Raw genomic sequence first — 20,172 nt, 5'->3', positions numbered from 1 at the left:
AGGCTCCCCTTTAATACCCCCCCCAAAGCCCACTCCAAACCAAACTCAAACCCAACATGCCCAGCTTTGCTAAGCGAGCTAGGACTCTCCCGTTTCTGCTCCATTCAACCTGGCGCTAGACTAGTCTCCTGGTGCCCTACAGGTGGGCCCTGTATAATGGCCCTAAACTATTTCTCAGGGGGGTAGTGAGTCTGCACTTAGCATTCCCGCTCCAGGTTTCCATGACTCACTGTTTCACTCCTGCTACTTCTATGTCATATCTTATCGCTCCAGTATTGCTTATCTTCTCAATGATTATCTAGCTTGGGCATCGTCCTGCACTTTCATGTCTATCTGTTCATTTTCAATTCTGCTTCCACAGCCTGTCAGGGGCGATTTCCTCATGTCTATGAATGTTAGTTTTGCTCTACTGTGTCCGGCATCTGAGTGTTATCCATCTATTCTTGTGTGTCCATCAGTGTTTTGAAGAAAAGGGCTTTGCCATTGTGTGACTTTCAGTTTTGCTGGATATTTTAACATATACTTCATCCCCACTTTCCTAAGTCTGGCCTTAATCACAATATATTGAGCTCTTTTCTTCTGAACCTGAAACGTTTAGTCAGGGTATACAGAGATGTTTGCTGACGCTCTGTGTATCATCCCTCCTGACCTGGAAAAGGCCTGGATCTTCTCCTGGTCCTTATAGTTCAACACCTTAGCTATCATGTGTCTCGGCGGAGCCCCTGGTGGTGGCCGTCTAATAAGGTAGCGGTGTGCTCTTTCAATCATGAATGCTTGTGTCAATTCACCTGCCCCAATTTCTTACAGCAGCATGTTCTCCACGTAAGATGTAGGATCAGATCCTTCTGTTCCCTCAGGTAGCCCTACAATCCTAGTGTTATTCCTCCGTGCCCGGCCTTCCGCTTCTTTTGCTCGGTCTTCCAGCAGTTTAACCTTCTGCAGGAGGATGTCTACGTCCTTCGTCATCTGCCCTCTTGCTTCCGTATTCCCATTTACTTGCACCTGCAGGGTCCCGGTGCATTCTGCTAGGGCTCTAACATCCTGGTGGTGCAGCCCCACATCGATGCCCACCACGTCTAGCGTTGCTTGAAGCGCTGCTATGGCTGCTAGGATCTGTTGATACCCTGCGCCTGTCCCTTGTCTTTATCCCAATTGTCCTCATCTTGGCGGTTTGCTGGATCCTTGGTAAATGGTAAAAGTTTCTAGTGTGGTCTGCTTGTGTTTAGTCTTGCCTCCTTTGGTCACCATTCTACTGCACTATTCCAGTATGGGTACCTGGCGTCTCCGGTTCTGAAGAGGCTGCCCTTGTCTTGTGGCCACCAATTCCCACTGGTTGTCGGGTGGCAGGATCAGGGAGTCCTGTGCGTTAGCGTTGCCTCAGCCTCTTGTCGCCGTGCAACTTGGCGTGCTGTGGTGGGCAGAGTTCTCTCTGTGTAGGATTAGCTGCTTGAGCTGTGCTTCAATCCGTGCATGACTTTTCTCAATTATAGCAGGTCACTTGTACTCGCCTACTTTGCTGGTCCTGCCCTTGCCTCTCCGCTCCGTACAATGGGAGCCGTGAGGCTCCACAGCTTCCTGGCCCAGTTCTCTTACGCCCAGTACGCTATGGGATGCTTGTGGGCTTTTTATAGCCTGTGTAGGGAGAGTGCAGCGGTTCACCCAGTAAGCTCACTTAATCCTGCCAGGCTGTTTAGCTGTGTGCAGTCCTCCCCCTTTGTTGAGAACACCTGTGAGGGCCCTGGAGGGTCCTGTTGCGGTGTGGTCGCGCCGCCGCCGCTTGTCCTATGATGCTTTTTTATCAGGGGAGGACTCTGCAACTGTGGGCCTGTTCCACGTTCTCTTCAGCCCTATCTGAGGTTATGGATGGGGAGGTCCCTCTCCCTGGAGGCTGATGCTTCCTTCAGAACCATGCGCAGGTATGCACGTTTTTCAGCAACGTAGCCCACTGTTATTGAGGATTACTGCATGCCATCTCTTTTCAGTCTATACTGCCCACAGCCACCCTTGGCCGCACGGATATCTGCATCATCCACCTTTTCATGTACGATTTATTTTGTTCACTCAGTGACCCCTGCCACCATCCAGACCTTATTCCCACCTCAGTCCGCTTTGTATTACACAAATTGCAACAGGACAGCAGATGCGAGCCCGCCCGCCCAGGAGCCCCATACCATAACGCAGCACATCTGTTTAAAAAAGAAAAGAAATTATTATTCACGGCTCGCTCCGGAGTCTTTGCAGTCTTTTATATATAAAGACACCTTGAGTTATTCCTTACGCTTCACTAAAATGCATTCTAGAGCCATTTCAGGTGTACACACTGTCCATGGTGTACAGATCTTGGCAGTGTTCTTGATTTTAGAAGAGTTATTGGATGCAATGCCAGGGACCTAGTTCTCTGCTTAGTCAAGATTTGAGCCACATTAAGCACTGTCACCTTAGTAGAGGTAGGCCTGATTGGTCTAATGTTCTTCTACCTTATTACCACATGATCTAAGTAGTCAATCCTGGACTCAGACACCAATTAAAAATAGACCTTTGGGGACATTGATGGCATGTAACCTGTCTAGTGTTCATAGTACAGGATCCCCTTAACTCTATTTTCAGTGCAAACCTGTGCTAGGGGGCAGTGCTGTCATATTGGTTTAGTTCTGTCAACATTCAAATGCATTTAGAGGCTGAACTGCACTGTTGAGAAACAAGGTACGTAGGCTTGGCAAACAAAACAATGTTAATATTTTGTAGGCTAACTATTAGTTGGAAATAAATCAATATTTTTCCCATCATTATGCCCATCACATGACAATTCCTCGCTGGGGAATTTCAGACTTCAGCAGATATCTCAATCCTAGCCAGAAGAGGTTTTTTGTAAGTATAATCTATGTGCTATGCAGGCCCCTGATTCTCCCCATCTCCCTCTCACGTTTGCCCTGTTTCACACTCCATTCACCATTTCCGTTACCTACCTTCTGAGATTTTCTGCAGGCGGGCCAGCATCTGCGCCAGCTTCTGCTGTCGCTCAGCAAGCTCGCCACGACCACTGAAATCCACACGGAAGAGGGCCATGATGGAGTCAATGACCTGTTATCAAGGAAGAGAAATAGAGAAATTAACCAAAGGAAATACAAGCACAAACATGCACACAGCCAGAAACATTAACATAGTACATAACATTGCTGTAAATCATTATTATCAGAGGCATAGCTGATCACTTTTATAAATTATTGTTCAAAGATTTTTATTGTTTAGCAACAAACGGAATAAAAGGAATTTAACAGTAGGTTATATAAGCAAGATGGCCTTAGTCACACCCGGTAATGTTCTTTCTGATGGATGTTTTTCCCACTGATTCCTCCTTTTTTATTTTTATTTAGTTGTGTTTAGTTTTATGAACAAACTTTTACAACTTACGAAATTGTTCAATTGTTCAAGTTATGCATGATCATATGGACATTTAAACATACAATTTCATCAAAGCTTTACATAGCAATACATACAAATTATTAAAAGGTTGACAATTGAGAAGTTAAGGTGAATTTCGTACTTTTTTACCACCGGACACCTTGTAACTAAAATTCACACGCATTATGATTCAATATGCTTTTGTGCAAATAACAAATGTGCAACTAATATTCACACGCATTATGATTCAATATGCTTTTGTGCAAATAAATGTGCAAATGAGCAAATGAAATTGTTACTAATGCAGTAAGACAATAAGACATTTCGACATAATGTGAACACTTAAAATTGACAGTTGATCAGTGTGACTGGTAAAATAAATGTACAAATTTGATTAACATGCAACTGACGGTGAGTGCAGCTACTCAGTCAGTAAACGAGTAATGTTCACTGTACACTCATAATGTTAAAATTGCCATAAAAGGCTGTTCTTAAGTGATTGGATGACAACTCCAACCACATAGGTAGGACATCAATCTTGTATCCTCTATAATACATTCACTTTGCATGAAAGCTCCTTGTTGATGATAGCTAATAATCAAGTCAATTATAAAACAAGAGTTATACTAGTTCACCACATGCATCTGATCCACAGCCATTCCCTTGACAGTTCAGTGATGCCAATATTACATTTGCCAAAAATTCCAGTTCTATGCATTTCAAAATACTCACAATAAATTACCAAATGTTTGAGGATTTCTATTTGTGTACAACAGTCACAAAAGTGACAGGCTCCCTTTAAACCACCTTGAATGTGAGGGTGCCAATGTTTAATTCTTTCATTGGTGGAAAATTGGTTCAGTTTGAATCGTATGTAGAGATCCCGAGCCCTGTCGGAAGGGAAACAAATAAGATAAAACTGGTGCGGCATTCTTTTGGTGATAAACCGTGCCGCTTCCTTGTAGCTATTATTTGTCCCTAAAAGTTCTACTCTCTGACACCAGTCAATTTCATACAGTTTTCTTTTTTTACATACGCTGGCCTTAAACAAAGGTCATCAACATTTGAATCAATTGATTTCACCAAGTTTTTTATTTTGTCATGATACACCACTACTGACAGTGGCCTACCCTCTTTTACCATGATGGAAATATCCTCATATAAGGAATTAGTTGGAGGAGAGATCATTTTGGAAAAATTATTAAGGAGTCTGCACTTATATCTAGCTGACAGTGCGGGGATCCCCAATTCATGACGCAACATTGGATTAGGTAATGAGCTCGCTAACCTAAGGGTTTGTTTCCATAACCGTCCTTGTAACTGATCAAGGATGGGTTTGATATTCTCAAAACACTTGTCTAATCCATATAGGATAACCACATCTACCTTCAAGATTTAGAAATCAATAAGAGTAATCATAGAATGTTTACAATATTTCCTGTAAACCAGTTTCATTTGGGATATTAGAGGATTGACTTTGTTGTGAAGGAAGTTTCCACATAGCAACTGATGACATGTCGCATAGGTTATATGCCAAATATTTAACAGATACTGCACGCTCAACATGCATTCCATCAATGGACCACTTAAATAAAGATATTTTTTTCTTTAGACTGTTGAAAATAATAATCATGGATTTACTGGCGTTAGAGTGCAAATTAAGGTTCTGTGAATATTCAGCAAAGAGCTCTAATTTAACCTGGGGTCCAAAAGGGGTTCTGTCGAAGAGGAGAATATCGTTGGCGAAGGCCAACCAATGAAGGTGTAATTTACCTAGTCTGACCGGGAAGGTGACCTTTCGATGCCAAAGCTTGTCCATATTGCTCAAGTACAAATTAAACAGCGTTGAAGCTTAATTACAGCCCTGCTTGACACCAACACACATTGGGATAGGCTGAGTTAGGGCACCATGTTGATTTACTCTTACCAAGTAGGTAGTATTCAAATGTAATTTAGACAGTAAGAGAACCATTTGAGAAGGGAAGCCAAATTTAAGCATCTTATTCCATAACAAGTTACGAATGACACAATCGAACGCCGCAGACAGATCGAGGGATGCCATATGTACCGGCCCAGAATTACACATTTTGCTCCTTGCAAGTATCTGGGCTAGAATGGTGGCATTTAAGGCAGTCCCCATCAGTCTGCAGAAGCCGACATGAAAACGTGACAAGATGTTGTTTTGTTTTATGTGAATTTCTAGTTCTCGTAGGATCAGAATGGAAAAGACCTTCACCGATACGTCCAACAATGTAATTGGACGAAAATTCACAGGTTCTGCAGGGATACCCTTTTTAAAGATTTGCATAATAATAGAGGTGAGCCAAGATTGAGGTAAATTATTTGAGGAATAGATGTTATCAAATTTTATCTTTAACAAAGAGGCCCAAAATCTCGGATCATGTTTGAGCACGCAGGCAGGGATGCCATCAGGTCGAGGGGCTTTAGAGTAGTTTATTCTGGAAATCGCTCATTCTACATCTGCTATGGACCAACGGCAAGAGGTAGAATTCAATCTGGTTTTAGGCAGCATTTTAAATTTGTCTGTGAAATATGAAGACCACACTTCTGCAGATATGGATGTGGTTAAATTATCTGACCGATTAGAGGATACTCTTCTTAAGGTAGCCCACACTGATCTTTTGTTATTACGACACAAATTCAGAATAATCTTTTGATTATCTAAGATATAAAGATGCTGTCTGATGGTGTGACACTTGTTTCTGTACAAGTTACAGATCATTTTTTTCCTATGAAGATAAAGTGCAGTCAGAAGATTGAGTGATTTAAGATCTCTCACTAGCCTGTTTTTATGTTGTTTTTAAGAACGCACCTCAGGGTTATGGGAATGGGCATGTCGGAATTTGGTAGTTGCATATAATACAGTGAGTTTCTCCAAGATGCCTTTGATTATACGATTATTCCTGTCTTCGGTTTGTTGAATATTTAATGAATTAGTTAGAGCATGATAATGGAAGGGGGTCTTTTTGTTGATCATAGTGATCAGCTTGTTACACAAATAGGAGTTCCAACGAACAGAGAGACAGGAACGATCAATCTCAAGTAGTTCAAGATTAGATGTGGTTTGAAGGAGGGGACTAACTTCATCAATTGTGGTAGAAATAATTAAATGGCTTCCTAGGCGAGGATCAGTGGTTGCCACTGGCTTGCAGGAATGGAGCAGATTCAAAGAGACAGAAAAGTAATCTATGCATGATGTTTTGGTACCGCTATGCCACGTAAATTGAAGCGCTTGATGGTCAGTGCCTAAAAAGTGGATATCCCATTGAACTAAGAAGTCTATCCATTGTTTGCCTCTAACATTAGATATAGAGTCATATTCAGATGACATCCTATTCCCCAATGTAGCAGCTTGAGAGAGACAACATGCATTAAAATCACAGCCGAGAAGAATCCTGTAGGTCGCGTTATTGATAAAGGAGTCTTTAAAAAATCGCTTCTAGATGTGAAAACATTTGATCAAACGACTTTCTGACTGGGTTCCAGTAAAGACAAATTATTAAATATGAAACATTATTCACACCACAAAGCGTGAGGTCTATGGCAAGGATGTCATCCAATTGCGTCACTACTCTGGAAGAAACATCCATGTCGTTGTTGACTAGAATGACCGGGCCCCCATATGGCCTTCCCACATAGCCGCTTTTTGTGATTACGGAACAGGACGTGAAGCCATTTACATGACATTTTTGAAGTTTCATGGTTTCTTGACACAGAATGATAGAGAGATTGTTTTTAAAAGACGTAGAATTTAACCATGCATAAAGGGTAGTGTATCCGCAAGAATTCCACAAAGCTACTGTGAGTGTGCATTGGCTACGCTACTGGAATAGAACCTTTAGCAGCATTACGACTATTTGTTAAAGGCGCAAGCCATGACCAGTCTTTAATAACAGAGGACAAAGATACAAGCTGTGCCATGAGGGCTTCATTAGGAAGATTCAAAGTTATATTAGATGAAGCGGATTCAACTGTCTCTTTATGTGGATTGTCACAGGTCTCAATAAAACTGACTGCAGCTTCCTTTGAATTAAATAGGTGCAGAGTTAAACCTAACTGAATGAAATCCAATCTATGCTCCCATACCATTTTAGTGATGATTGCCGAATGGAATTGGCATATCATGAGGTTGTTATTGATTAGGGTGAGTGTGACCCAGTCAATGTCCTCTGAATTAAGAATTCTCAACTCAGGAATGTAGTTGAACGAGTGGAGGATAAAAGAACGATTAACCCTGCGCCTGTCATTGATGGAGGAGTCACTCAGCCAGCCAATAATATTAGACGTGTCGGCGATTAAGTCAGTAAAAGAGGTGGCAACTGGATGTGCACCCTCCTCGCTGCCTTCAATTGGAGGCACATGATGAGCTGCAGTGCCCATTGCCCCGTCCTGAGAGGGCGGTATAGGATGAATACCACTCAGTGGAGGCTCTATGGAGTGCGCAGGTGGAAGATTGTGGTTTTCTGCAGCACTTACTATTGTGGGTGGGGCTAACCCCAAAGTGTTTGGCAGAGTAGAGTGTTGAGTGGTACCTTCATTGGAGGACGCTAATTTAGTGCCTGATTTGGTGCTCTTAAGGAGCGGGTAAAATGTGGAAAGTTGGGTCTGCTTAGTGGCTATACATGCTGCTGGTGAGGTGGAAGAGAACTTTACGGCCGCAATATCATTGCGACCACTGGCTCAGGAGAGCCACCTTCCACATTGCATCCCACTTCAATAGAAGCTTTTTTTACTTTTTTATTTGTATTGTTACTTTTGAGTTTGTTATTTATGTCACACATATTAGCTGTGCTAGGCACAGCCTCCTTCATTTGGAGTGCCTCTTTGCTCTCTTTGTTGAGTTGGTTCAGATCCAGCACACAATCTTCATTCAATAGATTACATGCATTTTTGATGAGCGAGTTGTGCCCCTTAATCTTAGGAAGAGTACGATTTTTTACTTTTTTGCAGGACTCATTTTTCTGCAATTGCATATGGTCCCTTCTCGTGAGTGTGTGATGAAGCTGTTTATCTCTACGTGAAAAAACTGCTTTGAGGGACAGCCTTCCATAGACTCATTAGAAGCCTCAAGTGCAGCTTCACTACTTGCAATTCCAATTGATTCTTGTTCGACCAAATTGGTCAAGGCCGAGGGACTATCTGGATGATCACATATGGAGACAGTTTCTATATCTGTGTCCTGTGGGCGTACGCAACAATTGGCTTGAGTATGATTTGATGATAGCTGTAAAGTTTTCATTAGTGTTTCAGGTTTTTCGATTTTTGCCGTGTTTGTGGTTACATTAAGCCGCAGCTTGCAAGATTCAGTACATTCAATGTCTTGAAGTGTATTTGCCGAGTTAGTAAGAGCCTGAGCGTAAGATCAATTGGAAGGCATTATAGATACCTCGATGGAGGTGGTTTGCATTGACCTCACACGCACAGTAATCTCTGTAGTTTGGTAGCCCAGGGACCTTGATGGCATCTTGTAAGATTTAGTAGGTTTGGACACGTTAAGTGCCATAATGTTTCCTGTGCGCACATGAAGCCCTCTAGCTTATTTAATTTTGCTAAAATGTTAGATGAGGATAGTTTTAAATCTCTATGCTCATAATGCATTATATCATGTCCTTTATCCAGCAAATTTAGGATATGCGTAAGAACAGGAAATGGTAGTTCAGGATTGTGAGGATCATGAGATAAAAGCGAGTTGTTCATAGAAGCAGTAGGTAAGGCTTCATGTGTACTCAAAGGAACCTGTATGGATTGCGATAGACTAGAGCAGACCTGGGGTGCCTGGGTACAATCAAGGTTCAACTTTAGATCATTTAGCTCACTGGGATTGGGGGAACTGGCCATTCGAATAGGTAACTGTGATGTGCTGTGCACATCTCCTAAGCAGGCGAAATCTGGATCACTGGTCTGCCCATACCTATTGTTGTGAAAGTGTACATCATCAATGCCCCCAACAGCAGCCACCACAGGGTGGAAGTTCCTAGAGAAAGGCACACTCTTTTCCCCAATTCAGACATTACGGCTGGGGCCAGCATTGAAACGTCAGAGATGGATTATGGTGGATGGAAAGATCAATGTCATGAGCCTCTTGAAGGGGAAAAGAGTGTGTTCTTCGTACAACGTCAAAAGGGGTATGCATTTGCGCATACATGTCTGCGAAAGCTATATCTTGAACAATCGCATAATTCTTAGTCTACTATGCAGTATTGTCTTGTGCTACTCCCATTTCGGTAGCAGTCACTGTCTGTTGTGCGGGTATTAACTCAGGTGTGATAGCCTCTGCCTTGGGTACAGCTTCGCCTTGTGAGGGGGTATTGGACATCATGTTGACTTTTTTAGTTTGATCTTTGCGAATCCTGCCACCTCTGGGTTTTCCAACCATGCTAGAGAGAGCACCCTGACAGGTGAAGAGGAAGTCAAAACCAGCTATGGCTGAGTGCTACACTCGCGGCCCATAACACCAGTTACAGACACTGATAGGTAGGCAAAACTAAAAGACTGCACTGCCAGTAATAGAAATTATTAAACACACACGGAAATGTGTAAAATCAATAGCAGAGTGCAGCGAAACCAGATATATGGGAGTGGTCCACTGACCGACTACAAGAGTAACTAGATGGTATATGCTATGGTGTTAACACAATACATGCAAAGCGAACATCCACTTGTTAGAAATGTAGGAGGGTATAACAGATGATGTAATAAACAGCTATGCGCATACCTCAGCAGCCTGCAGCATGATAAAGACTACGTATAGATGTCATATTATGGTAATCACCATTGAAATAGTCCAAAAACGCAGGCTAAAGCTGCTTGAGCATGGTGCCGGTGTTATATGTTATCCTGCATCCCCATGGTAGCCTGTGGGAGGCAGTGTTCGGCAATCTTCGGAGCCACGCTCACTTGGATGCCCCGCCCACCCACAGATGGCTACAGCCATACAAACAGCATAAAAATGAAAAATGAGAAAATACACGGCATAGCCCGCCCTCCAACAGCTCAGTTCCTGGGATTGGCCAGTGATGTCTTTGTAGCTCCGCCCCTGCCCATTCCTGTCATCTGTGGGGATGCAGAATATTATAAAAAGGGCAGGCATGCAACGAAATGTTAGCTGCTAACAAAAGGATCAGAAAGTGGGACCATTTTGTTTGTTCACAGTGTCACAGCCCCTCCAAGACACACAGTCTGCGTAATAAACCCAACAACACGTTTATTTTTCTTTTGTCATCGGCAGCCGAGGCTTGCTTATTCATAATGGTGACTTTCCAAATGAAAGACCACCAGTCACCTTGCAAATCTGTTAGTTAAAGTGAGCAACACAATAAAGCACACTTTTAAAATGTGTTCACACCCATAATGTCTAATAGCTTGATATCCTAAAACGTAAAGTATGCTTTCATGTCCTCAGGTGAATGTTCTTAAAACCATGCATAACACCACGCTGGAGGTTTGTGACAAATCTCCAAACCAAAGTGAGTTTTTTAGCCTCTTTTATTGTGTGTCTTAAAGCGCTGAAAATAAAGTGAGTCCATAGATATTTTGCCTTTTGCATCTTATAGTTTTCCATTCAGGATGTGAAAAATAAAGGTACACCGACATTATGCTGGCTCAACATGCTGCTATAAGTATTTAGATGTTGTCATGATGCTTTACTATGCAATTTGTGGATTTTGCAAGTAAACTCTTGCTTTCGTGAAAGTCTGTGGGCGGGTGCCGTTCCGCCCGCCAGGTCTGACCCTGATGGCGGGACGGCACACGCCCGGAGACTCGTAGTGTGCCGGTATGGTAACAATGGGCCCGATTCATAGATGCCAGCGCAGAAGTAGCGCCGCGCGCCGAGAGGGAGTTTGCGCCAGCTAGGGCACAAAGCAGCATCTGCGCGCCACGCGTATTCATGGATTTCCCGAGCCATTATCGGCCGTGGAGCAGTGAACATCCATCTGTGCCAGTAACGCCCCAACACCGCCCCTTGCGCAGGAAAAAGCAAGTGAAATGGACAATACGGCGCAAGGCACTGCGCCATCCGTGGGCCAGCACACAGCCCCCCTCCATTGTAATCGCATGAAAAAGTGTACCCGGCTCGCGCCAGCCAAATCACGTGAAAAGGTCCTTGCGTACCCCTGCGAAATTGCGTACCCCGCTTGCGCCAGGCAAAACGTGTGAAAAGGCCCCCACGTACCCCTGTGAAATTGCCTACCCCGCTCGCACAAGCCAAATTGTGTGAAAAGGCCATCGCCTACACCAGTGAAATTGCCTACCCCGCTCGCGCCAGCCAAATCGCGTGAAAAGGCCCTCGGGTACCCCGCTCGCGCCAGCCAAATCGCATGAAAAGGGCTGCGCGTGCTGCCATCAGCTGAGAACACACCCCGCAGGCAGCCCAAAACACAAGGGATCCCCCTATCACCCGTGACTATACCCGCAGGTAGCCCACACCACAAGGGATCCCCCATCACTCGTGACCATACCCGCAGGCAGCCCACATCACAAGGGATCCCCCATCACCCGTGACCATACCCGCAGGCAGCCCACACCACAAGGGACCCCACCTTCACCCCTGACCATACCCACAGGCAACCCATACCAAAAGGGACCCCACCATCACCCGTGACCATACCCGCAGGCAACCCACACCACATGGGACCCCCCATCACTCGTGACATACCCCACAGGCAGCCCACCTGTGACCATACCCGCAGGCAGCCCACACCACAAGGGACCCCATCACCCATGACCCTACCCGCAGGCAGCCCACAGCACAAGGTACCCCACCATCACCCGTGACCATACCCGCAGGCAGCCCACACCACAAGGGACCCCACCATCACCCGTGATCATACCCGCAGGCAGTGCACACCACAAGGGACCCCACCATCACCCCTGACCATACCCGCAGGCAGCCCACACCACAAGGGATCCCACCATCACCCCTGACCAAACCCGCAGGCAGCCCACACCACAGGGACCCCCATCACCCGTGACCATACCCGCAGGCAGCCCACACCACAAGGAACCCCTCTATCACCCGGTGACCATACCCGCAGGCAGCCCATACCCCATGGGACCCCCCATCACCCGTGACCCACCCGCAGGCAGCCCACACCACAAGGGACCCCCATCACCCGGGACCCCCATCACCCGTGACCATACCCCGCAGGCTGCCCACCCATGACCATACCCACAGGCAGCCCACACCACAAGGGACCCCACCATCACCCCTGGCCATACCCGCAGGCAGCCCACACCACAAGGGACCCCACCATCACCTGTGATCAGCCCACACCACATGGGACCCCCCATCACCGTGACCATACCTCGGAGGCAGCCCACCCGTGACAATACCCGCAGGCAGCCCACACCACAAGGGATCCCACCATCACCCCTGACCATAACTGCAGGCAGCCACACCACAAGGTACCCCACCATCACCCATTACCATAGCCGCAGGCAGCCCACACCACAAGGAACCCCACAATCACCCCTGACCATACCCGCAGGCAGCCCACACCACAAGGGATCCCCCATCACCTGTGACCATACCCGCAGGCAGCCCACACCACAAGGGACCCCCCATCACCCGTGACCATACCCGCAGGCAGCCCACCCATGACCATACCCACAGGCAACCCACACCACAAGAGACCCCCATCACCTGTGACCATACCCGCAAGCAGCCCACACCACAAGGGACCCCACCATCACCCCTGACCATACCCGCAGGCAGCCCACACCACAAGGGACCCCACCATCACCCGTGATCAGCCCACACCACATGGGACCCCCATCACTGTGACCATACCCCACAGGCAGCCCACCCGTGACCATACCCGCAGGCAGCCCACACCACAAGGGATCCCACCATCACCCCTGACCATAACTTCAGGCAGCCACACCACAAGGTACCCCACCATCACCCAATTCCATAGCCGCAGGCAGCCCACACCACAAGGGACCCCACAATCACCCCTGACCATACCTGCAGGCAGCCCACACCACAAGGGACCCCCCATCACCCGTGACCATATATGCAGGCAGCCCACACCACATGGGACCCTCCCATCACCCGTGATCATACCCCGCAGGCAGCCCACACCACAAGGGACCCCCCCATCACCTGTGACCCTTGCGTACACCCGCGAAATTGTGTAACCCGCTCGCACCAGCTAAATCGCGTGAAAAGGGCAGCGCGTGCTGCCATCAGCCGAGAACACACCCCCCAGGCAGCCCACACCACAAGCGACCCCCCCATCACCCGTGACCATACCTGCAGGCAGCCCACACCACATGGGACCCCCCATCACCTGTGACCATACACCGCAGGCAGGCCCCAACTCATGTCCCCCCACCCGCACCAGTGACGGCAACCTGCAGGCAGGCCCTGACTCATGTCCCCCCAGCCCCACCAGTGACGGCAACCTGCAGGCAGGCCCTGACTCATGTCCCCCCACCCGCACCAGTGACGGCAACCTGCAGGCAGGCCCTGACTCATGTCCCCCCAGCCCCACCAGTGACGGCAACCTGCAGGCAGGCCCTGACTCATGTCCCCCCAGCCCCACCAGTGACGGCAACCTGCAGGCAGGCTCCGACTCATGTCCCCCCAGCCCCACCAGTGACGGCAACCTGCAGGCAGGCCCCGACTCATGCCCCCCACATCTGTACACCATGCAATCATGTAGCAAATGTCCACCAAAATGCCACCACACGCTGCCCCCCCTCACAGTGCAACTCAACACCCATCCATTGGTCCTACTCCCCAGTACATGCCCCATGGCACGTGAATCACAAATACACACATGCATGTTTGCAAACAGATGACCAACATTGCTCAACAGCAGGGACACGTAACAGAGCCAATGAAGAGTGACACATGCACCAAACCATTGAGAGCAGACACCACTTTGATTGTAAGGAATAAACATTTATTAAGTACCAAAAATCACACCAACTGAAAGCTAACCATGAACATGATAATGAATCGAATGCAAATGAAAATGAAATTTGAAACAAAAAGAAATGTGTTATTAAAAAAGTTGAAACTCCAAAAAGTGGTCTATGTCCAATGATTGTCTTCCAATTGCAATTAAAACATGTCCAACTATGTACAAAGCTGAAGGGTCCATGATCCCTAAATCCGAATATACATCCTAAAAAACCCTGATAAAAAACTATTCACAAGATGTGGCGCAAAGTCCATTAACTCCAAATCATTAAAAAAATAAAGGAAACCTACCACTAAATAACAATTTACAAAGGCAGCGGGCTAGTCCTACAACTCACCATTTCCCCAAGTGTTCCGGCGAGGGCATCATCGAACTCTGTGTCTATTTCCCGCAGGCAGGCCTGTGCTCTACCCTTGAGGGCCCGCAGGGCCTCGTCCATGCTCCGCTCAAACTCCCTGCGAGTCTCCTCGAGGAACTCCACCCGCCTCTCTGCCCGATGCAGGGTGTTTGCCGCCGTGGCCATGGTGAGTCATGCCCCCGCTGCCGCTCTGCCCCGATTTGCTGGCCAATTTGCTGCAACACGGAAGACATCCTTGTTCCAAGGTCCACATTACCCTCCTGCCCGATGGCCGATACCTGCCCCTGTGATTTTGAGGGCGCGAGTCCTGTCGCCTTCTACATTGAGCCTGCTGCCGCCGATAAGCCCTGTGCCTGCGCCTCCGAGACTGCCTCCGGGATGATGACAACCCCCGGGGCAGTCGTGCACGTGCCCTGCTGCAGGATGCCTGCACTAGCTCCATTTCCACTGATCCTGTTGCTGGGGTGACCAACTCTGCTGATCGTCTGACTCCCGACTGTGGCAGGGATGTGGTCTCCACCAGGCTAGCTGCCGTGTTTGGGACAGGTCCACAGGGGGCCCTGGTGTTAGGGGGTCCTGGTGTTATCTGGGCCGGAAGACGGCAGGGTGTACGACTGGCGCACAGTGAAGGAAGAGGAGGAGGGGGGGGTCGCATGAGTGGCCAGCAGACGTAGTAAACTCGCGACAACAAGCTGGGCTAGCCAGTTCATGAGGCTACAGACCTCTTTGTGATGACGTGCAAGCCCCCAATTGGAAGCTTGCACATCAATCCGAATTGAGCCTGTCGGCCTCGCGATCCTGGCTAGCATGGGCTCCACCCTGTCACAAATTGCCTCGTCCACAGGTAGTGGAAGATCAGTTGACGTGGATACATCCGCTACCCGCAGAGGGGTCTGGCCTGAAGCATGCCCGCAGGTGCATACTGATGCAGGCGCAGTTTCAGGGACAGGATTAGGCACAGGCCCCTCCACGGTGTCCTGAACTGCCTCCTGTCCCTGGATTGCATCAGTTGCACCTACCTCATCACCCCTGCCAGGCCCCATGTGCTGGGCTGATGTGGCCTCCTCCTCGTCCACCACAAACCTGGCTGACTCCCCACCGTCTTCTGCAGCGGATTGCCCCAGTGGGGGCTCACCTGTCCCTCCCGCTGCCGAGGAGCCCACAACCAACTTCACCTTCTTGAGCCTCCCCTCAGCAGCTGCGGCCGATGACTGATGCGGAACCTGCGTCCTCACTCCTGGCCTTGCGTTGGTCCCTGGTGGAAGCATCCCTGCCACGGGGCTCCACAGCGCCACCTCCGCCCTCTTCCTCTGTTGTTGCTGTGGATAGGGAGACATTGAACACAAGCATCAGTGTACCGAACAAATGCCTGCTTGGAACAAAGCAAATGCACATGAGTGGCACTGTCAAACGTCACCATCATCACCCCCCCCAAACACACAGGTCAGTGCAAGCAACACACATGCACAATCATGCATGCCATGTGCAACAAACATTCACATCCATGTACAAGGCACTGCGAGCACATCAGAGGAGGGGCTGAACCTCACATGCATCATGGTACATGCACATCACATACACACACATCACCTGACAGTCATGCATCAGGCCATGTAGACCGCCCGTCACAGTGCACTTGGGAACAACTGGGCCGCATGAGTCAATCACGCATTGAGATGCTCATGTGTCATGCATCCATGGGGTTGGGCAGTCACACACTCAATACTCAGACACACGCACATGTACACCATGCATGTCCATGATGGTGACATTAGCACCCATGTGTCACACCTCTCGCATGCCCCAGTCCAGACACAGGTATGCAAACATGTGCACCTCGTTACATGCCGGTGCTCATCACGCATTGCAACACAGACACCATTGAAGTGGGTCAGGCTTGAATGGACTCACATGCAGCACTGTCAGGGGCATGCACACATACACCTGTACAGGAGGCATGCCAGACAATTGGCCAAGCTGCACACTCCAGCCACACGTCAACATACACATACACTATGGCGGACAAGAACACATGAACACTTACCAGTCTACTCCAGACGGAGCATCAAATCCAAGACCTGGGCATGCAGCGCTGGGTCAATGCGCTCCAGGACCCGCATCTCATTGGTGGACAACCGGTCCCGGCGCCTCGCTCCATCATCCTGGAGGAGGCGCTGGGCCTTGTTGAGGGTCCTGGACCTGAAGTCTTCCCAGCGCTTACGGACATGTCGGTAGTCACAGGGTGCCAACCCCTCCGCGTAGATGGCATCCACGATGTCCGCCCAGATCCTACACTGTCCTTCCTTGTCGACGCGGGATGGTCCGATGAAGAGGGCATCATAATGCCCCAGGACTTGCTCCCCCAGGATGACAACTTCTCTGGAAGAGAAGCTGACAGTCCTCTGCCTCTCTGCCGGGGGGTTGCCACTTGCCTCAGATGGAGATGGATCAGACATGGCAACCCCTGAGGCAGGAGTGGGGGGGCAGGTGGTCCTGGGGCTGGGCTGTGGAGTGATGGAATGGCAGCCGGGAGTCTTCAGGGTCAGCAGAGGTGGTAACAGCAACAGGATCACTGGCAATGGCTTCAGAGCAGGCAAGAAAATGCAGGGCACGTGAGTAGCAGGCACACAGAGTGGGCTGGCAGCAGCAGATGGCTCTAGGAGTCAGCTCGGGGCAGTTGGAGGCAGGTAAATGGCCTTGTGGGCAGGAGCGTGGGTCTTCCGTGTGCTTTCGCGTGGCCAGCCGGATGCAGAGTGACCCGCACGTGCGGAAACAGCGCGTTAGCGTGTAATCCGAGGAAAGTCCCTAAGCGCGTAAGTTATGTGACGCGTGCTGGACGTTGGGCGTTGCCGTTCAGTACGGGTTAAAGGTCCACGTAGGACAACAGTGCACTGTACTTGCTTTTCGTGGAGACAGACGAGTGAGATTCTTCTTTTTGTGGGTTCACAGGCAAATTGATCACTACTGTGGCAGTGCGTACTTCTTGTTTTGGCAGGGGAGTTGCCTATGCGCACATGCACGTGTGTTTTTCTTCATTTTTCCATGCAGACGGTGAGTCACGCATGCATTTTTCCCACTGTGGTTGCCCCTGTGTGTCGCGTACCCCATTTTCGAGTACACAGTAGCCTACGTGTTCCCTGCTTATGCATTGTTTGTGTTCCTGGGTGCCACAGCGTACTGCGGGATGTTTTTTCATTGCACGTGGGCTACTGAGGGGTTACGTGCACAGTTGTGTTTGTTTTTGGGGTGCCTTAGCATTATGTGACCCGTTATTTTTCCCCAGGGGTCACATACAGCCTTGCAGGAGCACAGGGGTACCTGTTCCATCACAACCCTGCCCCCTTGACCCCAATTGCCCAGGACAATTGTTGTCTGCACCTCCTATTGCGCTAGTACATCAGTGCCATGACTGGGAGGGCAACAAGTGGTAAAGGAGGCAAAGCTGGGCGACCTCCCAGAGGTGGCCGTGATGGGGGACGTGGCCAGGGTGGCCAAGGTGGCCGCGGTGGGCAATGTGGCCAGGGTGGTCCACGAGGGCAGGGTGTCCAGGCACATGCAGGAACAGCAATGCCCCCCCACAAGCGGGTCAGGGAGATGCTGCTGCTGCCATCCCCAGCACCCATCAGACCCGACAAGCAGTGCCATTTGCTGTCAAGAGCAGGCAGGGTGTGGAATCTGCAGGGGAAGCTGCAGCTGACACCACCCCGGCTCAGGGTCAGCCAGCCCAGACTGGATTGGTCCCGGAACAGGCACAGGATGACTCACAGGCCGATTTCCATGTCGGGAAGGCCAAGGCACGTGTTGTGAAGGTTGCTTTCACCAGGTCACGTGGATCTGGGGCAGCTGTGTCATCTGCTGCCCCGAGTAGCCAGGGTGTGGAAGCTGCAGGGGCAGCTGCAGCTGACACCACTCCGGCTCTGAGTCACCCAGCCAGGACTGTGATGGTCCTGGCCCTTGGCACCGAGGAAGGTGCGGCGCAGGGTCCTGACAACAGCACCCAGCTGCCAATACCTGCAGTCCGACCTTCGGTCCTCATGTCATTGCCTGCTTCCATTGGCCAGTCCACCTGCGCTTCAGCCCCTACTGACCAGAGCGGCACAAGCCACTCAGGGTCCACACCAGCTCCCAAGAGGAAGAAGCGTGCTCCAGCAGAACAGGCTGGGACCCCAGACACGGCTCAGCCCTTAAACGCGTCAAGAAAGCAAAGTTTCTGTAATGCGGAACTGGACGAGCTTGTGGACTACGTGTTGGAACACGGCCGCGACATGCTGGTGACGGCAGGGAGTAGACATACGCCTGCTCAGCGTAGGGCCCAATGGCAGTGCATCGCGGACGATATTAGCGCCTTGGGATATGAGAGGTGCACAGAAGATGATGTGATGAAGCATTGGAATGACCTCCGACGCTGAGCAAAAGACAAGCTGGCCGCAAAGTTCGCCTCTACTCTGGTGACTGACAGTGAGACACAATCAGAGGACGAAGAACTCACTCCACATGAGGCGATCGCTGGTGATTTTATCGCAGTGGAGCAGGGCCAAGGCGTGGGAGGGCTTCCAAATTATGAGACAATGTCCGGTGAGTGCTGATGCGTGTGTGTCCAGGCCATGTGTATGTTGCTTGGGTGATGTGTTATGATTGTCTGCCAGTTCAGGCTACATTGACATGACTGCCATGTGTGACCCATGTGATGTTGGACTGATATGTGCTTGTTGTCATGCAGACTGAATACAAACCATGTCCTGCACACAGAGGCAATCCTCATCACCACACCTGCCCCCTCCTTCCATCACAATATCTGTGCAGCCTCTCTTGGCCCTATTCTGGCTGCGACCAATGGTTGCGGATAGCCTGTGATTATCTTCCACTAAACACTCACCTTCTATCGTCACATGGCTGACGTCTCTGTGTGGTCACCCAGCGAGCCGTTCCACCTCAAAGGCATTTTCCTTAGCTCTCCATCCCCCAGCAGCTCACTGTCCCCATGGGACTGGTGATTCCGATGGCGGACTACTGCAAAGTGCAGTACCCGAATTTCTGTGAATATACACTCTTCCCTCTGCAACTCTTCCAGACCTGGACTGTGTGGAACGTCCTTTGGCCTTGGTGCAGGGTATCTCACTCGGACTGTGCTGATGGCACCGGCCCACAGTGGCTATGAGTGTTCATTTCTGGACCCTGTGCATTCCCAGCAAGTCCATATGGTTCCTGGGCAATTCATTCATTTAACTCCATCTTCAGTATTTGCCTCCTTCTCATGGAATTTCATCATCCCGTTTCTGCTCAGTCAGGGTCAGTTTCTCCTCATGGCCATTAGTTTGGGTTTCTCGTCTGTGTCAAGCGTAAGCCTCCCTCGGTTACAGCCTCCCTGCCTCTATGCAACTGCTGTTGTTGCTTCTCCGGGTCTGGGGGCACTTCTGATGCTTCATCATGTGTTGTGCTTACTGTCCTCCTCTCCCCTGC

The 20,172-nt window shown here is 49.3% G+C and overlaps 1 protein-coding gene across 2 annotated transcripts in view; it reads right to left on the bottom strand.

Moving 5' to 3' along the window:
• The window catches only part of DMC1 (DNA meiotic recombinase 1), a 1,020,186-nt gene that overhangs the window by 235,468 nt on the left and 764,546 nt on the right, over positions 1-20,172 (bottom strand). For both annotated transcript variants that reach the window (XM_069652814.1, XM_069652812.1), the window contains exon 11: positions 2,967-3,081. In XM_069652814.1, coding sequence (XP_069508915.1) covers positions 2,967-3,081 — 115 coding nt within the window. The remainder of the gene's footprint in view (positions 1-2,966; positions 3,082-20,172) is intronic.

Source organism: Ambystoma mexicanum, chromosome 3q (assembly GCF_040938575.1).
Source record: "Ambystoma mexicanum isolate Mex_15411 chromosome 3q, UKY_AmexF1_1, whole genome shotgun sequence".
Classification (NCBI taxonomy): domain Eukaryota; kingdom Metazoa; phylum Chordata; class Amphibia; order Caudata; family Ambystomatidae; genus Ambystoma; species Ambystoma mexicanum.
The sequence above is the reverse complement of the archived record's forward strand: the minus strand, read 5'-3'. Positions and strand labels throughout refer to the sequence as shown.